The sequence below is a fragment of the Ostrea edulis genome, chromosome 3 (assembly GCF_947568905.1).
Source record: "Ostrea edulis chromosome 3, xbOstEdul1.1, whole genome shotgun sequence".
NCBI classification, from domain to species: domain Eukaryota; kingdom Metazoa; phylum Mollusca; class Bivalvia; order Ostreida; family Ostreidae; genus Ostrea; species Ostrea edulis.
This window is the reverse complement of record NC_079166.1, coordinates 60,591,219-60,608,474: the sequence shown is the minus strand read 5'-3', so window position 1 is coordinate 60,608,474 and position 17,256 is coordinate 60,591,219. Positions and strand designations below refer to the sequence as shown.

Genomic DNA, 17,256 nt, shown 5'->3' with positions numbered 1-17,256 from the left:
TAAATAACCATAAAAACTCTCAAAAAATTATTGCGACTATGTTCGTAAAATATGGCAGCCAAAAAGGGAGTGCAAAACAGGACGAAATCTGTAATTTTAATTTTTCCAAGGAATTTAAAGTAAAAACCATTTATTCGAATTGTTCACAACACATAGCTCGTCGAAATAAAAATCTCGACAAAACGACAGCCTTTTAACGTCACAACGAAGAGGACGTGCACTGTATCATATGGGCGGTAAAAATTCAGGGCGGTGACCTTGATTGCAGAAATGCAATGGTGATTATTTCATATTTGTAGGAAATTGTGAAATATTTATTAGAACATCATAACTGTCCTTAAGAACGGCATAGTTTCATTTCGTAAATGAAATGAATAAATGTAAAATGATATTTTTTGTAAAAGACAACCCGAGGTTTATGAACAAGTCCTCATTTAGCAATTTTTGTGCGTTAACTTGTCGTAGACGATTTTCTATGCACAAGAATCTGCGTCACGTAGATCTTTATACACAAGAAAATAGCAGCAAAATATAATGTCGTTTTTCCAACTTTCCCAGAAGTAAGAGATGGAAGTCACAAACACTGCATTTCTGAAATCAAGGTCGCCGCCCTGAATTTTTACCGCCCATATGATATGTACAGTGCACGTCCTCTTCGTTGTGACGTTAAAGGCTAGACAATCAAGACAACTGTATTTGTCCAAATTCCGTGGTCTCTGTTCAAAGAACAGGAATATCAGTTTTCAAACATAACAAATATGTAAAAGTCTTGATATCCTCTATGAAAAATAACTTTTCAAGTTAATTTAATATGTACACATTCTTAATTGCCATTAAGCGTATTTCATATCAATGTGCTGTCACAGCATTCCGTGAAATTATGAATACTACGACGTTCAATGATTTAGAAATGTCCCGTCTAATACTTTGGGGAGGGTGTGATGCTAATGCATCCATTGTAACACACGGTACCTGATATGCATAAAAAAAATCCTATGTTTATGTATAGAATTACCATTTTTCTCAATTCAGTGCAAAAGTGTATCATTCTTGCTAACAACAATGTAGATTATTAATATTTGTCGGTTTTTTTCGTGGTGTGTAATATTTGCTTGTGTAATATATATGTCTCTTGATAAAGACGCGGGTTGCGTCGAAAATCTGAGTTTTAAATAATCAACATCGTTGTGGCCTTTTCAGTGCTTGTATAATATATATATATATATATATATATATATATATATATATATATATATAACAATTGTAGAGCTGATTGATTTATATGATTGAAAGTATTCATGTTTCCTACGTAATTGATAATAAATATACATGTGTTTGCCAAACACAATGGAGTGCCAACAGGACCTATTTTACCTTATATTGGTCTATCAAGAAAAAAGTATAAAAGAATTGACAGACGACGATTATTTGTACGAATCAATGTGAATTATAAATTGGCACGAGGGATAACTCGTACCTACCTAAGATGAGATAACTCGTGGGCGCCACCCTGTAAGCGGTGCCAGATAACCTCGACCGTAGCAGTGTGGATTTTAACCAGGTAATAGTTAATCTACCAATATTGAATCATTATCAAGCTAAATGACTCAAAGAAAATCATAAAGGACAATGTTTTTCTTATTTGACATGGTTACATGGTTTCTGCTTTTCTACTATTTTCTACTATTTATATTATTTAAACCATCCTTTTAACAAGGAATATGGTCTCAAAACAATTACTTTGTTTTATGTCGCATTGTTCTGAACACTGACTTTGTCGAAGAAATAAATCGTGTATTTGATTGATTGGATAGGTTAGCTCATTATATGATGTTGCAGGGTCGAATCCATTCATTTTTGAAAGGGGGGTTCTTTCATTAAATTTGGTTTTCAGTGTTCTACCCTCCAAATACGTAATTTTTAAATTTTTTGGGTATATTTTTAAGCGAAATTCTCTGGAGAAGGGGGGGGTCAAACCCCCAGACCTCCCTCTGGGTCCACTACTGATATTGTACAATAGATTGGATAGGTTAGCTTATTATATGATACATTGCTGGATCCAGTATGTGCTCTACCAAGCCCCTATCTTTGCTCCTCACGGAAATATTAACAGCCGTGAAGGAGAAACTTCAAACTTACTGTGCGACTACATATGCCAGAAGTATTGTTAATGAAATGTGGATTCTAAAAAAAATCTAAAGAATATTTAGTAAACTTGAAATCCAAAAACTTTTTCCAAATCAATAACATCAAAACGTATGACTTTTCAACACTTTACATGACCATTCCTAACGATAAATTAAAGACTAGACTTTTTGACATCATAGACAGTTGCTTCTTCAACAAAAATGGAAAACGGAAATATTCATATCTAGTGATCAGTCATCCAAAAAATTAGTTAGTTAAACACTACTCCGATTCCACGCACAAGTTGAAATAAAAAATATCCTAAAGATCCTCATTGACAATATCTTCGTGGTCTTTGGTGATCAGGTCTTCCAACAGTCTATAGGAATTCCCATCGGCACGAATTGTGCTCCTTTATTAGCTGACCTGTTTCTTTATTCATATGAAGCAGAATTGATTAAAAAACTTCTATGTGAGAAGAAAAAATCTCTTGATGTGGCCTCCATTTCGACATTAATTTTAGATATATCGACGACGTTTTGTCTATTAACAATAATAACTTTCATTCATATGTCGATTCGATATATCCCTGTGAGCTTGAAATAAAAGGCACGTTGATTTTTCTGCTAAAATACAAGCACCTGTACACAAGGTGAATACTCTACATCATTCCTTACTATTTTGTTCAGTGAGTATATTTACAATATGAAAGTATTGGATACAAAGAAGAACATGACATGCAATATAGCTTTTAATTGCAACAAAACTACAGTGCAAAACAATGAAATACACAAATTGAAAGAATTTACATTTTACATGAATATTTCATCTAAGTCAGATATTTAAATTCTAAAACCACAAAATCCGCAATTAAATTCTCAGTAATTGTTAACTTCATATCTGATTCTAAGAACATAATGATTCAGCACAATGACAATGAATCAAGGGACGTTCAAAGCTTTAAAAAAAAAGTGTTTATAAGTCTTTATTTTCTTCTATTCTATAATATGAAAACATTTAATTTAAAGAAAATGTTATATCAGAGAGAGAGAGAGAGAGAGAGAGAGAGAGAGAGAGAGAGTAGATAAATTAAAAGGCTGTTTCAATTGAATTATAGGTTCCATCCGTTCCAGGTTGTGTGAATTTTTGTTCTTTCACCATTTTGATAGGAGGAAAGGTAAAGATAACAAACAGTGATTAATCTCATCACTCCTATTTCAAGATCTAATAGTTATTTTTCAAGTTGGATATCGCTACAGCTAGTACATTTATTGTCTTTTCTGTACACCTCATTGTATATATGTAGTAAGTTCAACCACAGAAAAAGTGTGTTTTGAATATATTTGTTTGAATCTAGAAATTGTAATAAAAATTTCTTTTTGTAATAGTTAACAGTTACTGTAGAGTTGTATTTTCTTCAACATATGTTTCCAAAGTATCTAAAAAGGATTGTGCATTTACACATTCTCAGAAGATGTGTTCCAATGTTTTTTCTTCCAATTTACAAAACGTACAGCTTTTTGTACACTTCCTCTTAATTTTATGCAGGAAAGCATTTGTAGCCAATGTTCTATTAATAAGTCTATATTGGAACCAATGAAGTTTTGATTTTCTTGTTGTCTTAGAAGGTAACTTAATTGATTTCCATTCACTTTCGTCTAGTCCAAATACAGTATTTTTCATTTACATATTCAGTTTATTTATCATCGTTCACTAGAAATTTCTCAAGAGGACTTAACAGGTCCAGACACAGTCGTCTTTGTCTCTGTCATACCGACACTCCGCCATTTTGCCAGACTCCGGGGGACATCGTATTGTATTCCCTCGGGCACAGATCCATTTGGATTTTTTTTCTCTTCCCTCCAGTATCATATTTTTCACCTGCAGTAATATGTAATACTGGTTATGAAATTCCGTAACACACAAGTATTGTAAACCTTAGATAAGCATGTATATAAAAATAGTACTTGTTATGTCTTTCGAAGACAATCCCAAAATTGACTCGGTCAATTCTCAAACGCGTATGTTCGTACTACACACTTTATTTAAAACTGGTTCACTGTATGCTAACACAAAGTATTCTAAATAGAGAATAAGTCAAGATGGACAAATAAAATCCGGATTACTAACAGTAATAAAATAAAAAGAACTGAGCTCCGAATTTGTTGCTCATGATGATGAGACACGTGAAATACTCTACCTTGCATCTGCAGTCGTAGTCGAAAGGAACATATTTTTTCGGGTCATTAACCGGATAGAAAGCCATCATGTCACAGCTATTGATCCACATTTGCCCTGTGTAAATTCCACCTGAAAATATATCAAGAAGTCACCCCCTTCTGTTCACTAATAATGTGATCTATCAAGACTGACAAAATAATGCAATTTTCTAAATTAAAAAATCAACAACATACCCTTATTCATCTCGACACATCTCATAACTTTTCGATAACGATTTATACTAATGTGGCATAATTAAAGTAGATTATATGAAACGGCATATCCAGAAAAGTTTCAAAGGTTGGGACTCACCTTTTCCTCCCCAAAAGTAGGGGGTTGAAGATCCCAGACTGGCAAAAAGTGACCTGTGTGGTTAACAACGTTCAGCCAAATAGAATTGCAACCCCTATATCCCCCTCTATAACATAAAATGAGATATGTAGAAATGAATTACCGTTCAGAAGATACATAGCATTTTTCCTAAGAGACACACCACACATAGTACCGCGAGCGGCAGTGCGAACTCTTACAGGACCCTTGTTGACATTCTAAAAGAAATACAAATTTATAAAATACTTCCATAAGTACGTAGCTACAGATAGAAACTGATATTATGGGTTGATATAGAATTCAACTGATAACGTGTTTGACAAATTGAAATGTCAAAAAATATCTTGGTTTAGCTGAAGTTTTACAAGAATTACAGAAAAAAGACATAGAATAGGTTAATGAAAACTTACTCCTTTGTAAACATGCATAACATCTACATCATAAATCCGATTAGCAAAAAATTGCGGAACTCCTTTTCTGTAAGATACATTAATAACTTTGGCAATGACCACTGAAAAAAAAATGTTTAAGGTAAGGTTTGCGACAGTTTAACATGTAACTAACAAAGTCATATTGGATATCAGTGTATTCAGTAGGAATTTATGTGAAAAAATAACTTTGAAAAAGAGCCTTGTCATTTTTTGACCAAATGGTCTTAATATTGGGATGTTTTACGTTTTCTGGATATTTGTATTAAAGGGAATACTAGTGATACACAAGGCTACAAAAAAACTACACAAGGCTAACTCATAGGGTAAAAAATAATAGAATCTAAACCAGAGTAGTATCTATCAGATTATATTAATTGGTAAAGAAATTGTAAATGAAAACAAAAAATTGAACATAATATTTGGATCGTAAACATTTATAAAAGCAAATAAAACTATATGTACTACCCACCGGGCTTTGTTTCCATGGTAACTGATTTAAAAAAAAATTATTTCATTTTTTCGAGATGTCATTTAATATAAATTTTGAAGAGTATATTGAATATTTTCGTGAACAAAATACAATTCCATCCCAAAAATCATCAACTATTTATCGTCGACTGCCCTATTTCGGTGACTGACCAGAATCGGTGACCTTTTGTTTACGTGTTCGCGTTGTCGTTTCCGGTTGTAGATTGCGCCATCAATTTCGCCATAGTGTTTGCAAACATATATAGAGTACGTCTTCAATTTTTTCCGAAAATGAACCACTAGAAGGAAAGTATGCAAACAATCAACACAAGCACCCCAAAAATAAACCCATTTACTTATTACTTTTTAAAGTAAACCTTCAAATTGATATAAAGTATACCAAAAGTCTAGAATTCTACACTATGTTATTTTATTCATTGACGTTTAGTTGCACATTCCTCCTGTATATACGTTTTAACAGTTACAAACTTTTGACAAACTTATATCAACGATGGTCATCGAAATAGGTGACGTCACCGTTTTAGGACCACACAGTGACATGCTTTTTGTTACGAAAATATATTCAATTAACGTACCAATGGAGATTTTACTTGTCCCACCTACCACAATTATGAAATAAAACAATTTAAGTTCATGTCATTTTTTTCTGTCACCTACTTTGCATTCAGCATAATATAATTCCTGCGAGCATAACTGGTTTGATGAAATTTAAGTTCTTGAACTTTAAAACTTCGCATCCTCTTGATTTAAATTCAATTTCTAATGTTTCTGGCTTTGATATCTTTACCAATTGTAATGATAACAATTTCCTCATGAATATGGTGCAGATGTGAACAATGTGCGTATGAATCTTGATAAATATTATATAGGATACGTCTATTTTGACCGAAAGTAGAATGTAAAAAATGAATTTCATTTTTGAAAATATTTGAGGATATAAACTCTTCTCGACAGCATATTTTTCATCTGGCATAAAGCATCTCGGTTCATGACATAGTATATTTTCAAGACTGAAATTTCTTTCTTACATATTGGAGGCTAGCTGGTGAAAATTGGAAACTCCTGACAGCAAATGCAAGTTTACCAACATTGTCAATTTTGTTCATGTCGTTATTTGTTCTCGGCTCCCAATTCAGCTGTTGGTCATTTGTGCTTTGAAATTGTTAAAATTTTCTACATCGTCAGTCCTAGGGATCCGGGTTAAATACATCCTCAGTATCCCTGTTGCAAAAGGCGACTAAATGGTAGGATCCCTCGAATGAAACCGCGAAAACAAGGCCCCGGGTCACAGTAGTGTGGCACGACAAAGATCCCTCCCTGCTCAAAGGCCGTAAGCCTCAAAGACCTAATTTTGCAGCCCTTCACTGACAATATGGTGACGTCTCCATATGAGTGAAACATTCTTGAGCGTGCCAACAATATACAACCAATCTCCATCGTTAGCTTTCTGACGTCAATTAAATTTGTCATACATGGATGTCTACCTTTAAGTGTTCAAACATGCACTTGAAACAGTAAAATTTGTATTGAATAAATACTCACAACGACACATATCAAATTGGTTCACGTAATTTACCACATAACGGGAGACAACTTCAACGGTGATTTACTTTCAGTTTCGATCCGACTGTACAACAGGTTTTATTTTATTTTGATTTTTCAAGTTTTGATTTTTCAAGTCACTTGTCCGCGGACAAGTGGTTAATGAATATTCACTTGCCCGACCAGAAAATCCACTTGCCCCCGATGATTTGTTACCCTCTGTAGTTTATCTTTATTAAGACCACATTTTGCTTCAGCAGCCTATAAGAAATATCAATGACAGAATAACACAGTTGTCCTCAAACGTATGAGAAAATTCCATAAGGACTATTCTTGATTTTTTTTAAAGGAATTACTGGTGAAGCTACCCACTGTATCAATCGCTCGGTATTTCAAGTGAAATGCGTCGTGGCGATTTCAAACGAACATCCCTTTGCTTCTGTCAAAATGCATAAACATCACCTGGAGGTAATGACGTCGCCACATGAGTACAACTGTGACGTAAGCAACAAACAAAGAAACCATAATTATGACAATTCACCGTATTCATGAGCTAGCTACCGTATGCAGAATCACAGTATTGGGCTCGCTGATCACTAGCAAGACAGCTACACCCATCTACCATGGAGATGTGGACCAAAATAGCAGCTACGATGAGAAAACAAGTCTGGAAAATAAGGAAATTGCATATAATAATCAGTTTGATATTCCTTCAATATAGAATTACCCGGTTGTTCTCTTTACATGTGTTGACAAATCATTTCAATATCCATACATGTATAAAATCGTTTTGAAGATGTATTTTCTATGACGCATGATAAGTTACTTGTACACATATTTTACCTTCATGTCTCGAACTAATCTTCAGATGATGTCTAGCACTTTCTTCTGTAATTAAAGCAGATAATATAGAATACCTGAACAAGTCTAAACACGTCGGCCTCGCCATGCTCTACTATATCTTGAACAAATTATTTGATAAGAGCATTTTTTTCTGGTTAGTTTTCTTCTTGTTCCAGAAACCACTTTGAGATATAGTTTATTTACACACTGATTTTAAGTACGAATTACTGTTTACCTGATGACAATATAGGGCTCATGGCGGATGTGACCGATCTATAGGCAATGTTTACTCCTCCTAGACACCTGATCTCACCTCTGGTATATCCAGGGGTCCGTGTTTGCCCTACTCTTAATTTTGTATTATTTATAGGAGTTATGGGATTTCAGCTTCTCCATCGTCAACTTCCCATATCTATGTAGCGATATTCCACTATCACCTGCATATGGTGTTTCTATATCTCATGATCAACTGATTCGATACGCATGAGCTTGTTCTGCGTATGGTCAGTAAATTTAGACAGACCTCTGAGAAACAAGTTGATTCGGCAGGGGTTTCAAGAGTATAGTTTAAAGTCAGCATTTCGCAAATTCTGTGGTCGTTATAACAATCTAGTTAGCCAATACAACCTATCATTGGGTGAGATGCTGTCTGACGTGTTTCATACCGATCGTTAAGCCGTTCTGGGCTAAATGATTTTGACTACGGATAACTCTGTTTACTGCAGTCGTTAATAAAAAGATATATGATTTCACATAATAAAGATACTTATAGTTCAGAATTTGATATGGAAACAGCGTTAAATACAAGATATATATTTATTTATTTCTCAACCCTATCTGCATGTTTCTGTTTGAAGGTGAGTGATACATGAGTGGTGAAGATAACGAACACTGGTCAATGTGTAGAAAAGTTCTGCAATGATTGCATTACATGTATTTGATTTACAAACACCATTATCATGACTGCCCTACCCCATAATGCCTTTACTTCTTAACCAATACGCGGGTTTCGAGATACGCTCGAGTTATTTCCCTTTGAAGAACTCTCGTACATAGTAACGCGCGAAACAACTTGTTTACATGCGGAAGTGGGATGAATATTCATCACTGCATAAGTGAATGTACTCATTAAGTCTCTCATACGCTGTTTCATAACCCGAATTCAACTAATACACAAACTAAGTAAGTGATAAGTATTCAGGGAGTAATTAGATACATGGAATTCCTATTATATCAGGTAATTTTATTGGTAGTAGGTATCATATCCGGGATATTACTTTCAAATATTACCTTGTTTTTATGTTTCTGCTTTAGTGAAACATTTCTTTCAATAGTATTTTGTGTTTCCAATATTTACATATTTAAAGAGAAGCCGCCTTAAATACATTTTATCGTCTTTCTCACTGACAGTAGGTTCACCCTGTCCCACTTAGGCCTTCAAAGTTCTACTAAATGTACGTCCTACACAGGAGAGCTCTTATCTCGAAACTGGCGTATTGCATTCATTACTATGATATCGTTGATTAAAAAATTGAAGAACATGATAAAGGGTCACATATTTTCCTATTAGTAGGTGTTGATGACATAATGTAAAATAGCGGAATACTAATTGCATCTATAGTGGGCTTTTTCAATGAAATTTAAATTTCATACCATTTACTTTTACCAATGTATTGCCTTTAATAAACCTTCGAAGCCCCATTCAATATAATCCTTCAAAACTGTGAATGCAAATAATGTTTCAACGTAACGGGGAAATCTATAAACAAAACAGAAAAAATTAAATTACAAAAGATAAATCTTTAGGATATATAGCAGTATTAAAATTCCGTTTTTTCACAATTTGGGATTACCGGTACACTTTATCGGAATATATTGAAACAATACATTCACCCACTTCTATAACAAACATATCTACAATGAAAGGTGAAGATAACGAACAGTGATCCATCTCATAACTCTATAAGCAATACAAAAGAAAGTTGATCAGGTAAACGAAGTTATCTGTAGTCAAAGTCAGTGTGCCAATCAGCATTTCACAAATTATATGGTCGTTATAACGATCTAAGGACAAGGGACGTTATTGGCTATATACCGCCGAGATTTTTTTCATTTTTTCAACTTTCATACTATGCTTAATTATTAGTCTTATTTACACAACTAGGATGTTCTTCTAATCCCACTTACATGAAAATGACGTATTATTTTATTATGACGTCATGAATATACGTTAAAGATGAGCTGTTTAGCGGAATCTGTTGATTTGAAATAAATTATGAATAAACTTTAGCAAAAACTAATACTTTTGCATGCAACAACCAGATTTATATTTTGCATGTTTAATTATCCATTAATATTCTTCTTTCATTATCAATATGGTGTCGGTTGTTGGCTGCAAACAATATGAATTTTAAAAAAGAATGAATGCGAAATCGGCTGTTTTCGATACACAAAGTCAATATTTTGCATGCTATAGAACTGAAAAAGAAACCACTTTTGCATGCAACAACCAGATTTATATTTTGCATGTTTAATTATCCATTAATATTCTTCTTTCATTATCAATATGGTGTCGGTTGTTGGCTGCAAACAATATTATTTTTAAAAAAGAATGAATGCGGAAATCGGTCGTTTTCGTTACACAAAGTCAATATTTTGCATGTTATAGAACTGAGGCAAACTGTTCCATCATTTAACCTCATAAACTTTTACTTTCTTTGCGATTTAATAAATACATGTATATCCAGTCAAACAATTAATGCGTTACCTAGTTTGCCATAAAAATCTGCACCCAATAAATGCAGATGATGTCTGCCTTTCGAGTCACGGAGGCGGATCAAAAATCCACCGCATGATGAATGGAAATTATTCTACTTTCGTTTTTAAAGGTCACGGGAATATGTTTGGACGTCCTGTCTTTTCAAAATAAGATTATTTAAGAATAGATTGCATTAAAAAAAATGATAAAATCAAAGACACACATAGACCTTTAATAACTCGAATTTATTTTCTTTTTACAAAAAATCGGACCAAAATTCGTTCATTTTCGGCGAAAATGGGTACTGATACGTTATATCTCAAGAGCTAGATAGTTGGGATGTCTGTTACTTTTTTCGCTAAATTTTAAACTATCTTTTATACAAATTTATCAAATATAATGCGGTTTTTTTTAAAAGCAGTTTTCTTACATAATTTTTTACGTACATGGATGTATGTACATGTATATATGATGCATGTTGAAATTAAATATTACTACATTAGTAATTAGATATTGATTCCAAAGGTTCTTAAAACGGTTTAAATTAAAAATAAAATAACAGCAAATCATTATTTATATCTTCCAGCGAGATGTGGTTTCTTTTTAAATAAAAAACGTCGAAAACCTGTGATCGATTTGAAACTTCGACCATTGTGGTGGCAGATTTTTTTTCTATATCGCATATGATTGATTGATTGAATATTGTTTAAAGCTCCTCTTGAGAATATATCACTCATGGAGACCTCACCACTGCCGGTGAAGGGCTGCATGCACAATTTAGGCCTATGCTCGGCGCTTATGACCATTGAGCAGGGAGGGATCTTTATCGTGCCACACTTGCTGTGACACGGGACCTTAGTTTTTGCGGTCTCATCCGAAGACCGCCCCATTTAGTCGCATCTTACGACAAGCAAGGAGTACTGAGGACTTACTCAAACCCGGATCCCCACGGGTTCATATATACATGTATATGTAATAGATGCACATTTACAGGTACACATATATAACAAAGGTAATTGGGCAGGATGAACATGTGTATATATACATGTATAGATATAAATATTCAGACACCGTAGTATTGAGGAAGGGTTGACCCTCCACTTTGAGGGGGGGGGGGTGATGTTGACCATTCCCTTGCTATGGGAACAACTTGACCAGCCTAATGACACTTCAACTTTTATCAATCTTATAAGATATATAATATATGTGTTGTGATGATTGTTACTAAAAGTTTATATTAGTATTGACGTACGCCCCCTCCATGATTAGGAATACTGGAGTATAACCGTAAGGTGATGTAGACACCTCTCTCTCTCTCTCTCTCTCTCTCTCTCTCTCTCATGTCAAGGTGTTCCGGATAGGCCTGGCCCGCACATTGAAAAACGAAAATACATGCATGATATTTATTAAATTAATTTTTATAAAAGGTATGTTTTAGTTACATATACTGTCTCTTGGAAACAGACACGTAGCATCATTTATCGGGAGGGGGGGGGGGGTCGAAGGATAAGTTGGTAGTTAATTAGCAAATGAAAAAAACCTTTCTGCCTGATCTTCGAATTTTAAATCGTCGGGGGGTGGAGGGTTATCCTTCGCTACATGGGTTCAATTAATAATTTTAAGCCTATTTTTTTCTCATTCAATACTACTATCAAGAATATGGGGGGGGGGGGGGGGGGGGGTCACTCAATATATCCTTATTCGCATATGAAAATAAGTGCCTGGGAAAAGCAGTTACATATACCACATTGTCTATACATGTATTCAAACAACTTCCCAGAGTCCGTTCTAGATTTGGACTGAATGTCGGTGCATGCAATGACATGCCCACTGACTGATGTATTTTCATTTATCAAAGATGAACACTATATGGAGAGAGAGAGAGAGTTGGAACTACTTTGTTGACCATTTAGGGGAATGTAAAGATATAAACACGGACACATTTTTGTGAGGCTTTTAAATACATTGGACGCATTTTTGTGAGGTTTTTAAATGCATTTGCTATATGAAATATACCATCTGAAGTTACATGCATATTACTTGACGTGTTTTTCTGTACCCAAGAAAATGATATCTCATTCATGCAACATAAATTTGTATCGTTTAGTATATGTACATTTACCACACTTTATTCAATATATTTTGTAAATACCCACAGCATATTTTATTCGTATGTACTGTAACATGTATATTAAATTGCATACACATGTAAGCATACCTGTTATATAGTCCTTGGTGTACATGGAATAACAAGTAATTTTATCCGACTCAATCGACGTTTTTAATCAAAGTGTTAATATTTATGACCAAAAAACAAAACCAGCAAAAAGAAAATTCAAAAGCCATTTTATTTTTCATATTTCATTTGAATAGGAGGACATCGAACAGCACCTTCGAAAATATGATTGCGTTCTACTGAACAATTTTTGACAAATACACGCATTATTTTCCTCACTCTAATTAACACATGATTCTTCCGCAAAATGTCTATGACCACGATAAAGTTACATGTAAATGAATTATGTATTTTCCATAGCATGGCAGTTTTCAATTGTCTTTGATCTCAATGAGTATTTTTATATAAAAAATTAAAATTGTAACTTTTAGAAAAAATATTTTAGAAGAATCAGGGGACTGTAAATCCTATAAGGTCGATGACGTCGTTCCGAAAAAGCGACCGTCGGGAGATAGCGTCAGAGTTAACAATGCAATATTGTAACGTTATTTTCTCAATATCAGCAACAAGTGAATGGTACTTGTTATATATGAATGAAACGAGAAAATTATCACCTTTCTACCTGCAAAATATGATCGGTTTTTGAAGCGCGGCCAATTTTGGCCAATAACGTCCCTTGTTCTTTGCCAATACAACGTATCATTGGGTCAAATGGTGTCTGACGTGTTTCATTCCGATTATTAGGCCGTTCTTGGTACACTGATTTTGACAACGGATAACTCTGATTATCTGATCAAGATATAGGGCTCACGGCGGGTGTGACCGGTCGACAAGGTGATGCTTACTCCTCTTAAGTATCTGGTCTCATCTCTGGTATATCCAGGGGTCCGTGTTTGCCCAACTCTCTATTTCGTATTGCTTATAGGAGTAATGAGATTGATCACTATTCGTTATCTTCACCTTTCATAGGCAATACAAAATAGATAGTTGGGTAAACGAGGATTCCTGGACATACCAGATGTAACATTAAGTGCCTATGAGGAGTAAGCATCTCCTCTCCATATAAATTTCTCGAATACCAGTTGTGTATGATCAGTTTTTAAATCGCGTTTGGAAATCGATATTGGCTACTGACAAATAAGTTAATGTCACAGGGATTTCAACGGCCTCAATTCAAATCAGCATTTCACAACTTCTATGGTCGTTATAACGAACCAATTTACCATTACAACCTGTCATTAGGTCGAATGCTGTCTGATGTGTTTCTTACCAATACTAGCATATTGTTAGTCCATTCTTTACATGCTAACTTTGACTACGGATAACTCCGTTTACCTGATCATATGATGATATGGGGCTCATAGTGGATATGTCCGGTTAACTGTAGATGCATACTAGGTACCTGATCCAAGATCTGGTATGCCCAGGGGTCCGTGTTTTTCGCTACTCTTGATTTTGTATTCTTGATAAGAAGTATGAGATTGATCACTGTTCGTTTTTTTTTTTTATTTTATCATGTAGTGAATAAAACACTGGTATGGTTCAACGTTTCGAGAAAAAAAACCCACTGGTTGTGTGCAAACTACACATGTATGTATTTATGAGGATCTCGTGCATGCCTTATATCATTACAAATATTTTGACCAGAAGTATTTGGTTTTAAGTTGGCATTCACAAAGAACTGCACATGTCATTCGACCATACGTAATGCATAATTTACCCGACAGTCATGTGACCATGTCAGACGCCTAAAAGTATGACTACTGTTAAGGTAAGAAGTTTGTGAATCGAGGTTTTACCATTGATGACTTACTATTTCCCCTGAAATAGAAACTTTATATTCCAGCTTTTACGAAAGGTAAATACCAACTTTCGGAAGAGGACGTAACAGAGACCGAGACGAATTGCCACTGTACGGATTCACGTGGAAAGGGCTATTAGACGTTTAAAAGTGTTCCGCATACTTACTCAGGTAGTTCCGGTTACCTCTGTCAAAAATTCAGTGACTACCTGATTGTTTGTGCTGCATTGGTTAATCTGAGATCTGATTTTAACAAAGATGAAGATGAGTAACTGATGGTTATGCTAAAATTTTAAACTTTAGTCAGCTTCACCAATGTTTATGATTCATGCAATAACAGATTGTAATATGATTTTATGTACAAGTTCATAATGTTATATTTTTTCTGATCATCCTTAAGTATACAGCATTTCCCCCCTAAAAGACACTGTGAACCATCAACATAAGTTAACATTCCATCTGAGGAAACACTTAACCAGGGCTCTTCACATGAAACTATAGTTCCTTCAGCTTCTATATGTAATCCTGGTGAATGCAATTGTTGTTTGGCAAGATTTTCACCTTCTTGTCCATGCTTGGTGAATTTGTTTTCGTTGAAGGAACGATACAAGTGTTCTCTAATGAATTTATCACTGTTTGTAGAGTGGTGGATGGGAACCTTGTTAGCACTACTGCCAGTTATTTTAATGTTCCTGCTTTCGTGCCACAATTCTGATTCACTTTGTGAAATAGTTGCCATTGATAATGATTTGATTTGAGCGTTAGTAAGTTTTATGTACCTATTATAAAATTGACTAGTTTTTCACAATAAATCACCAACATGTTCAGTATGGGGTTCAGATGAAGGCTCACATACGCATCGTATCCCACGTCTGGTATATCCAGGGGTCCGTGTTTGTCCAACTCTCTATTTTACATTACTTATACGAGTTATGAGATTAGTAGCTGTTCGTAATGTTCCCCTTTTCATTTGAGTTTTTCTATATTCCTTCATTGGGAATTATCTCGTAGTTCCAAATTAATTGGAAATCATTGTTCACTATTCAGATGACATGTGATGTCATTGGTATTCATTGTGGGGCAACAATATTGACCAGACACAGAATACGCTAAGAAGTCTGCATTTTGTTTAAAGTCAAATTAAGCAAATGTTCCTCATTTACTCCCCCAAAACATCTCTTATGAAAGGTGAAGAAAAAGAACAGTGATCAATCTCATAACTCCTATAAGGAATACAAATTAGCGAATTGGGCAAACAAGTACACCTGGACATACCAGATGTAGAATCAGGTACCTAGGAGGAGTAAGCATCCCTTGTGTACCGGTATTACCCGCCTTAAGCCTGGTATCTTGATCAGGTAAACGGAGTAATTCATAACCAAAATTGGTGCGCCAAGAACGGTCTAAAAATTATATGATCTCATATTTTGCCTCGAAATAATTGGATGAACTGTCTTGCGAAAACTGAAAGTTAACAGATTAATTGAGCATTTGCTACGTTTATCATCAATACGTTTTGGGGGCGAGGTACATCAATCAGTTATCCAGATATAAGGTTTCAACACAAGGGAATATTCAGAAACGATGGAGTTCATTTGTCAGACTTGGGCAACAACGTTTTTGTCAATACTTTGAGGAATACCCTCGATAATTTTATTGGTTGTAATTTTGTTGTGTACGTATTTGTTTTACCAACATTTCCATAATGTTTGTTAAGAGCCAATTCCGTTTCTGGAAATGCAATTTGCATTTTTGTTTAATTATTAGTTTCATAGGGCGCGATTTGTGCCTTTCAGCAATTGTAGTCATTTATTCTTAAATGTGCCTTAAATTTTGATCTCCTTTTAATTTCCCCATTGTATTATTTTTTATTCCATGTGCTTTTGCATGTATCAGAGTCCATTTCAACAATAATCATTTTACAAATTAGTCTCTATTTCTCTTGGGATGTGATGATAGAAACGTCATGCTTAAACCTTAGGCTTGATAAAATAATGCATTTAACTTACTCACCTAAGCAAACGAATTTTTCTTTCTAAACCTTCTAAGCAATATACATTCGTGTGTACAATACAAACAGTATTACTGACGGTAAATGTCACAAATTGTTAGAGCGAAACAAAACAACACATATCTATTTCACGAACATGTGTTGTTTGCGTGACTTAACATCATTAGCGCTGAAAGATAGAATCTGTTACCTTTAATCATCTTCTTCCTTGTACAACACAGTACACGCTTTTGTTCTGACTGCAAATCTGCGAATAACGTATATCTTTCGATTTTGTATAAAGTAAAGATCTACATTATGATCATATACATGTATTACTTTCGTCGGTAAACCCCCTTGTTTAAGTTAAAGACACACTACATATCAATGTATCACATTTTGCTGTTGAATGGGCGAAATACGAATTTCCTTTGCTTTAGAGAAATCCCATATCTTCGTTCATGTGGTCAAAGAATCAATAGATATAAAAAACAATTATAAAATAGTAAAACTGATAAAATAGATATATGGAAATATTAACAAATCAAT

At 34.4% G+C, this 17,256-nt stretch overlaps 1 protein-coding gene across 3 annotated transcripts; it reads right to left on the bottom strand.

Moving 5' to 3' along the window:
• Positions 1-2,865: 2,865 nt before the first annotated feature.
• On the bottom strand, positions 2,866-16,829 carry LOC125677225 (uncharacterized). 3 transcript variants are annotated; one of them, XR_007371000.2, is made up of 8 exons: positions 16,731-16,801; positions 7,983-8,027; positions 7,701-7,806; positions 5,088-5,188; positions 4,802-4,895; positions 4,660-4,712; positions 4,328-4,437; positions 2,866-4,008 (listed from the first exon to the last, which is right to left on the bottom strand). XR_007371000.2 is itself a non-coding variant. In XM_048915231.2 (7 exons), the coding sequence occupies exons 2-7, from the start codon at positions 7,986-7,988 to the stop codon at positions 3,862-3,864; spliced, it is 564 nt and encodes a 187-aa protein (XP_048771188.1). In that variant the 5' UTR covers positions 7,989-8,027; positions 16,731-16,829; the 3' UTR covers positions 2,866-3,861. The 3 variants fall into 3 exon arrangements, 2 of the variants coding, with proteins under 2 accessions (XP_048771188.1, XP_056014383.1); XM_048915231.2 differs by lacking the exon at positions 4,660-4,712 and having other exon boundaries at positions 16,731-16,829; XM_056158408.1 differs by lacking the exon at positions 4,660-4,712 and having other exon boundaries at positions 7,701-7,787; positions 16,731-16,814.
• Positions 16,830-17,256: the final 427 nt, after the last annotated feature.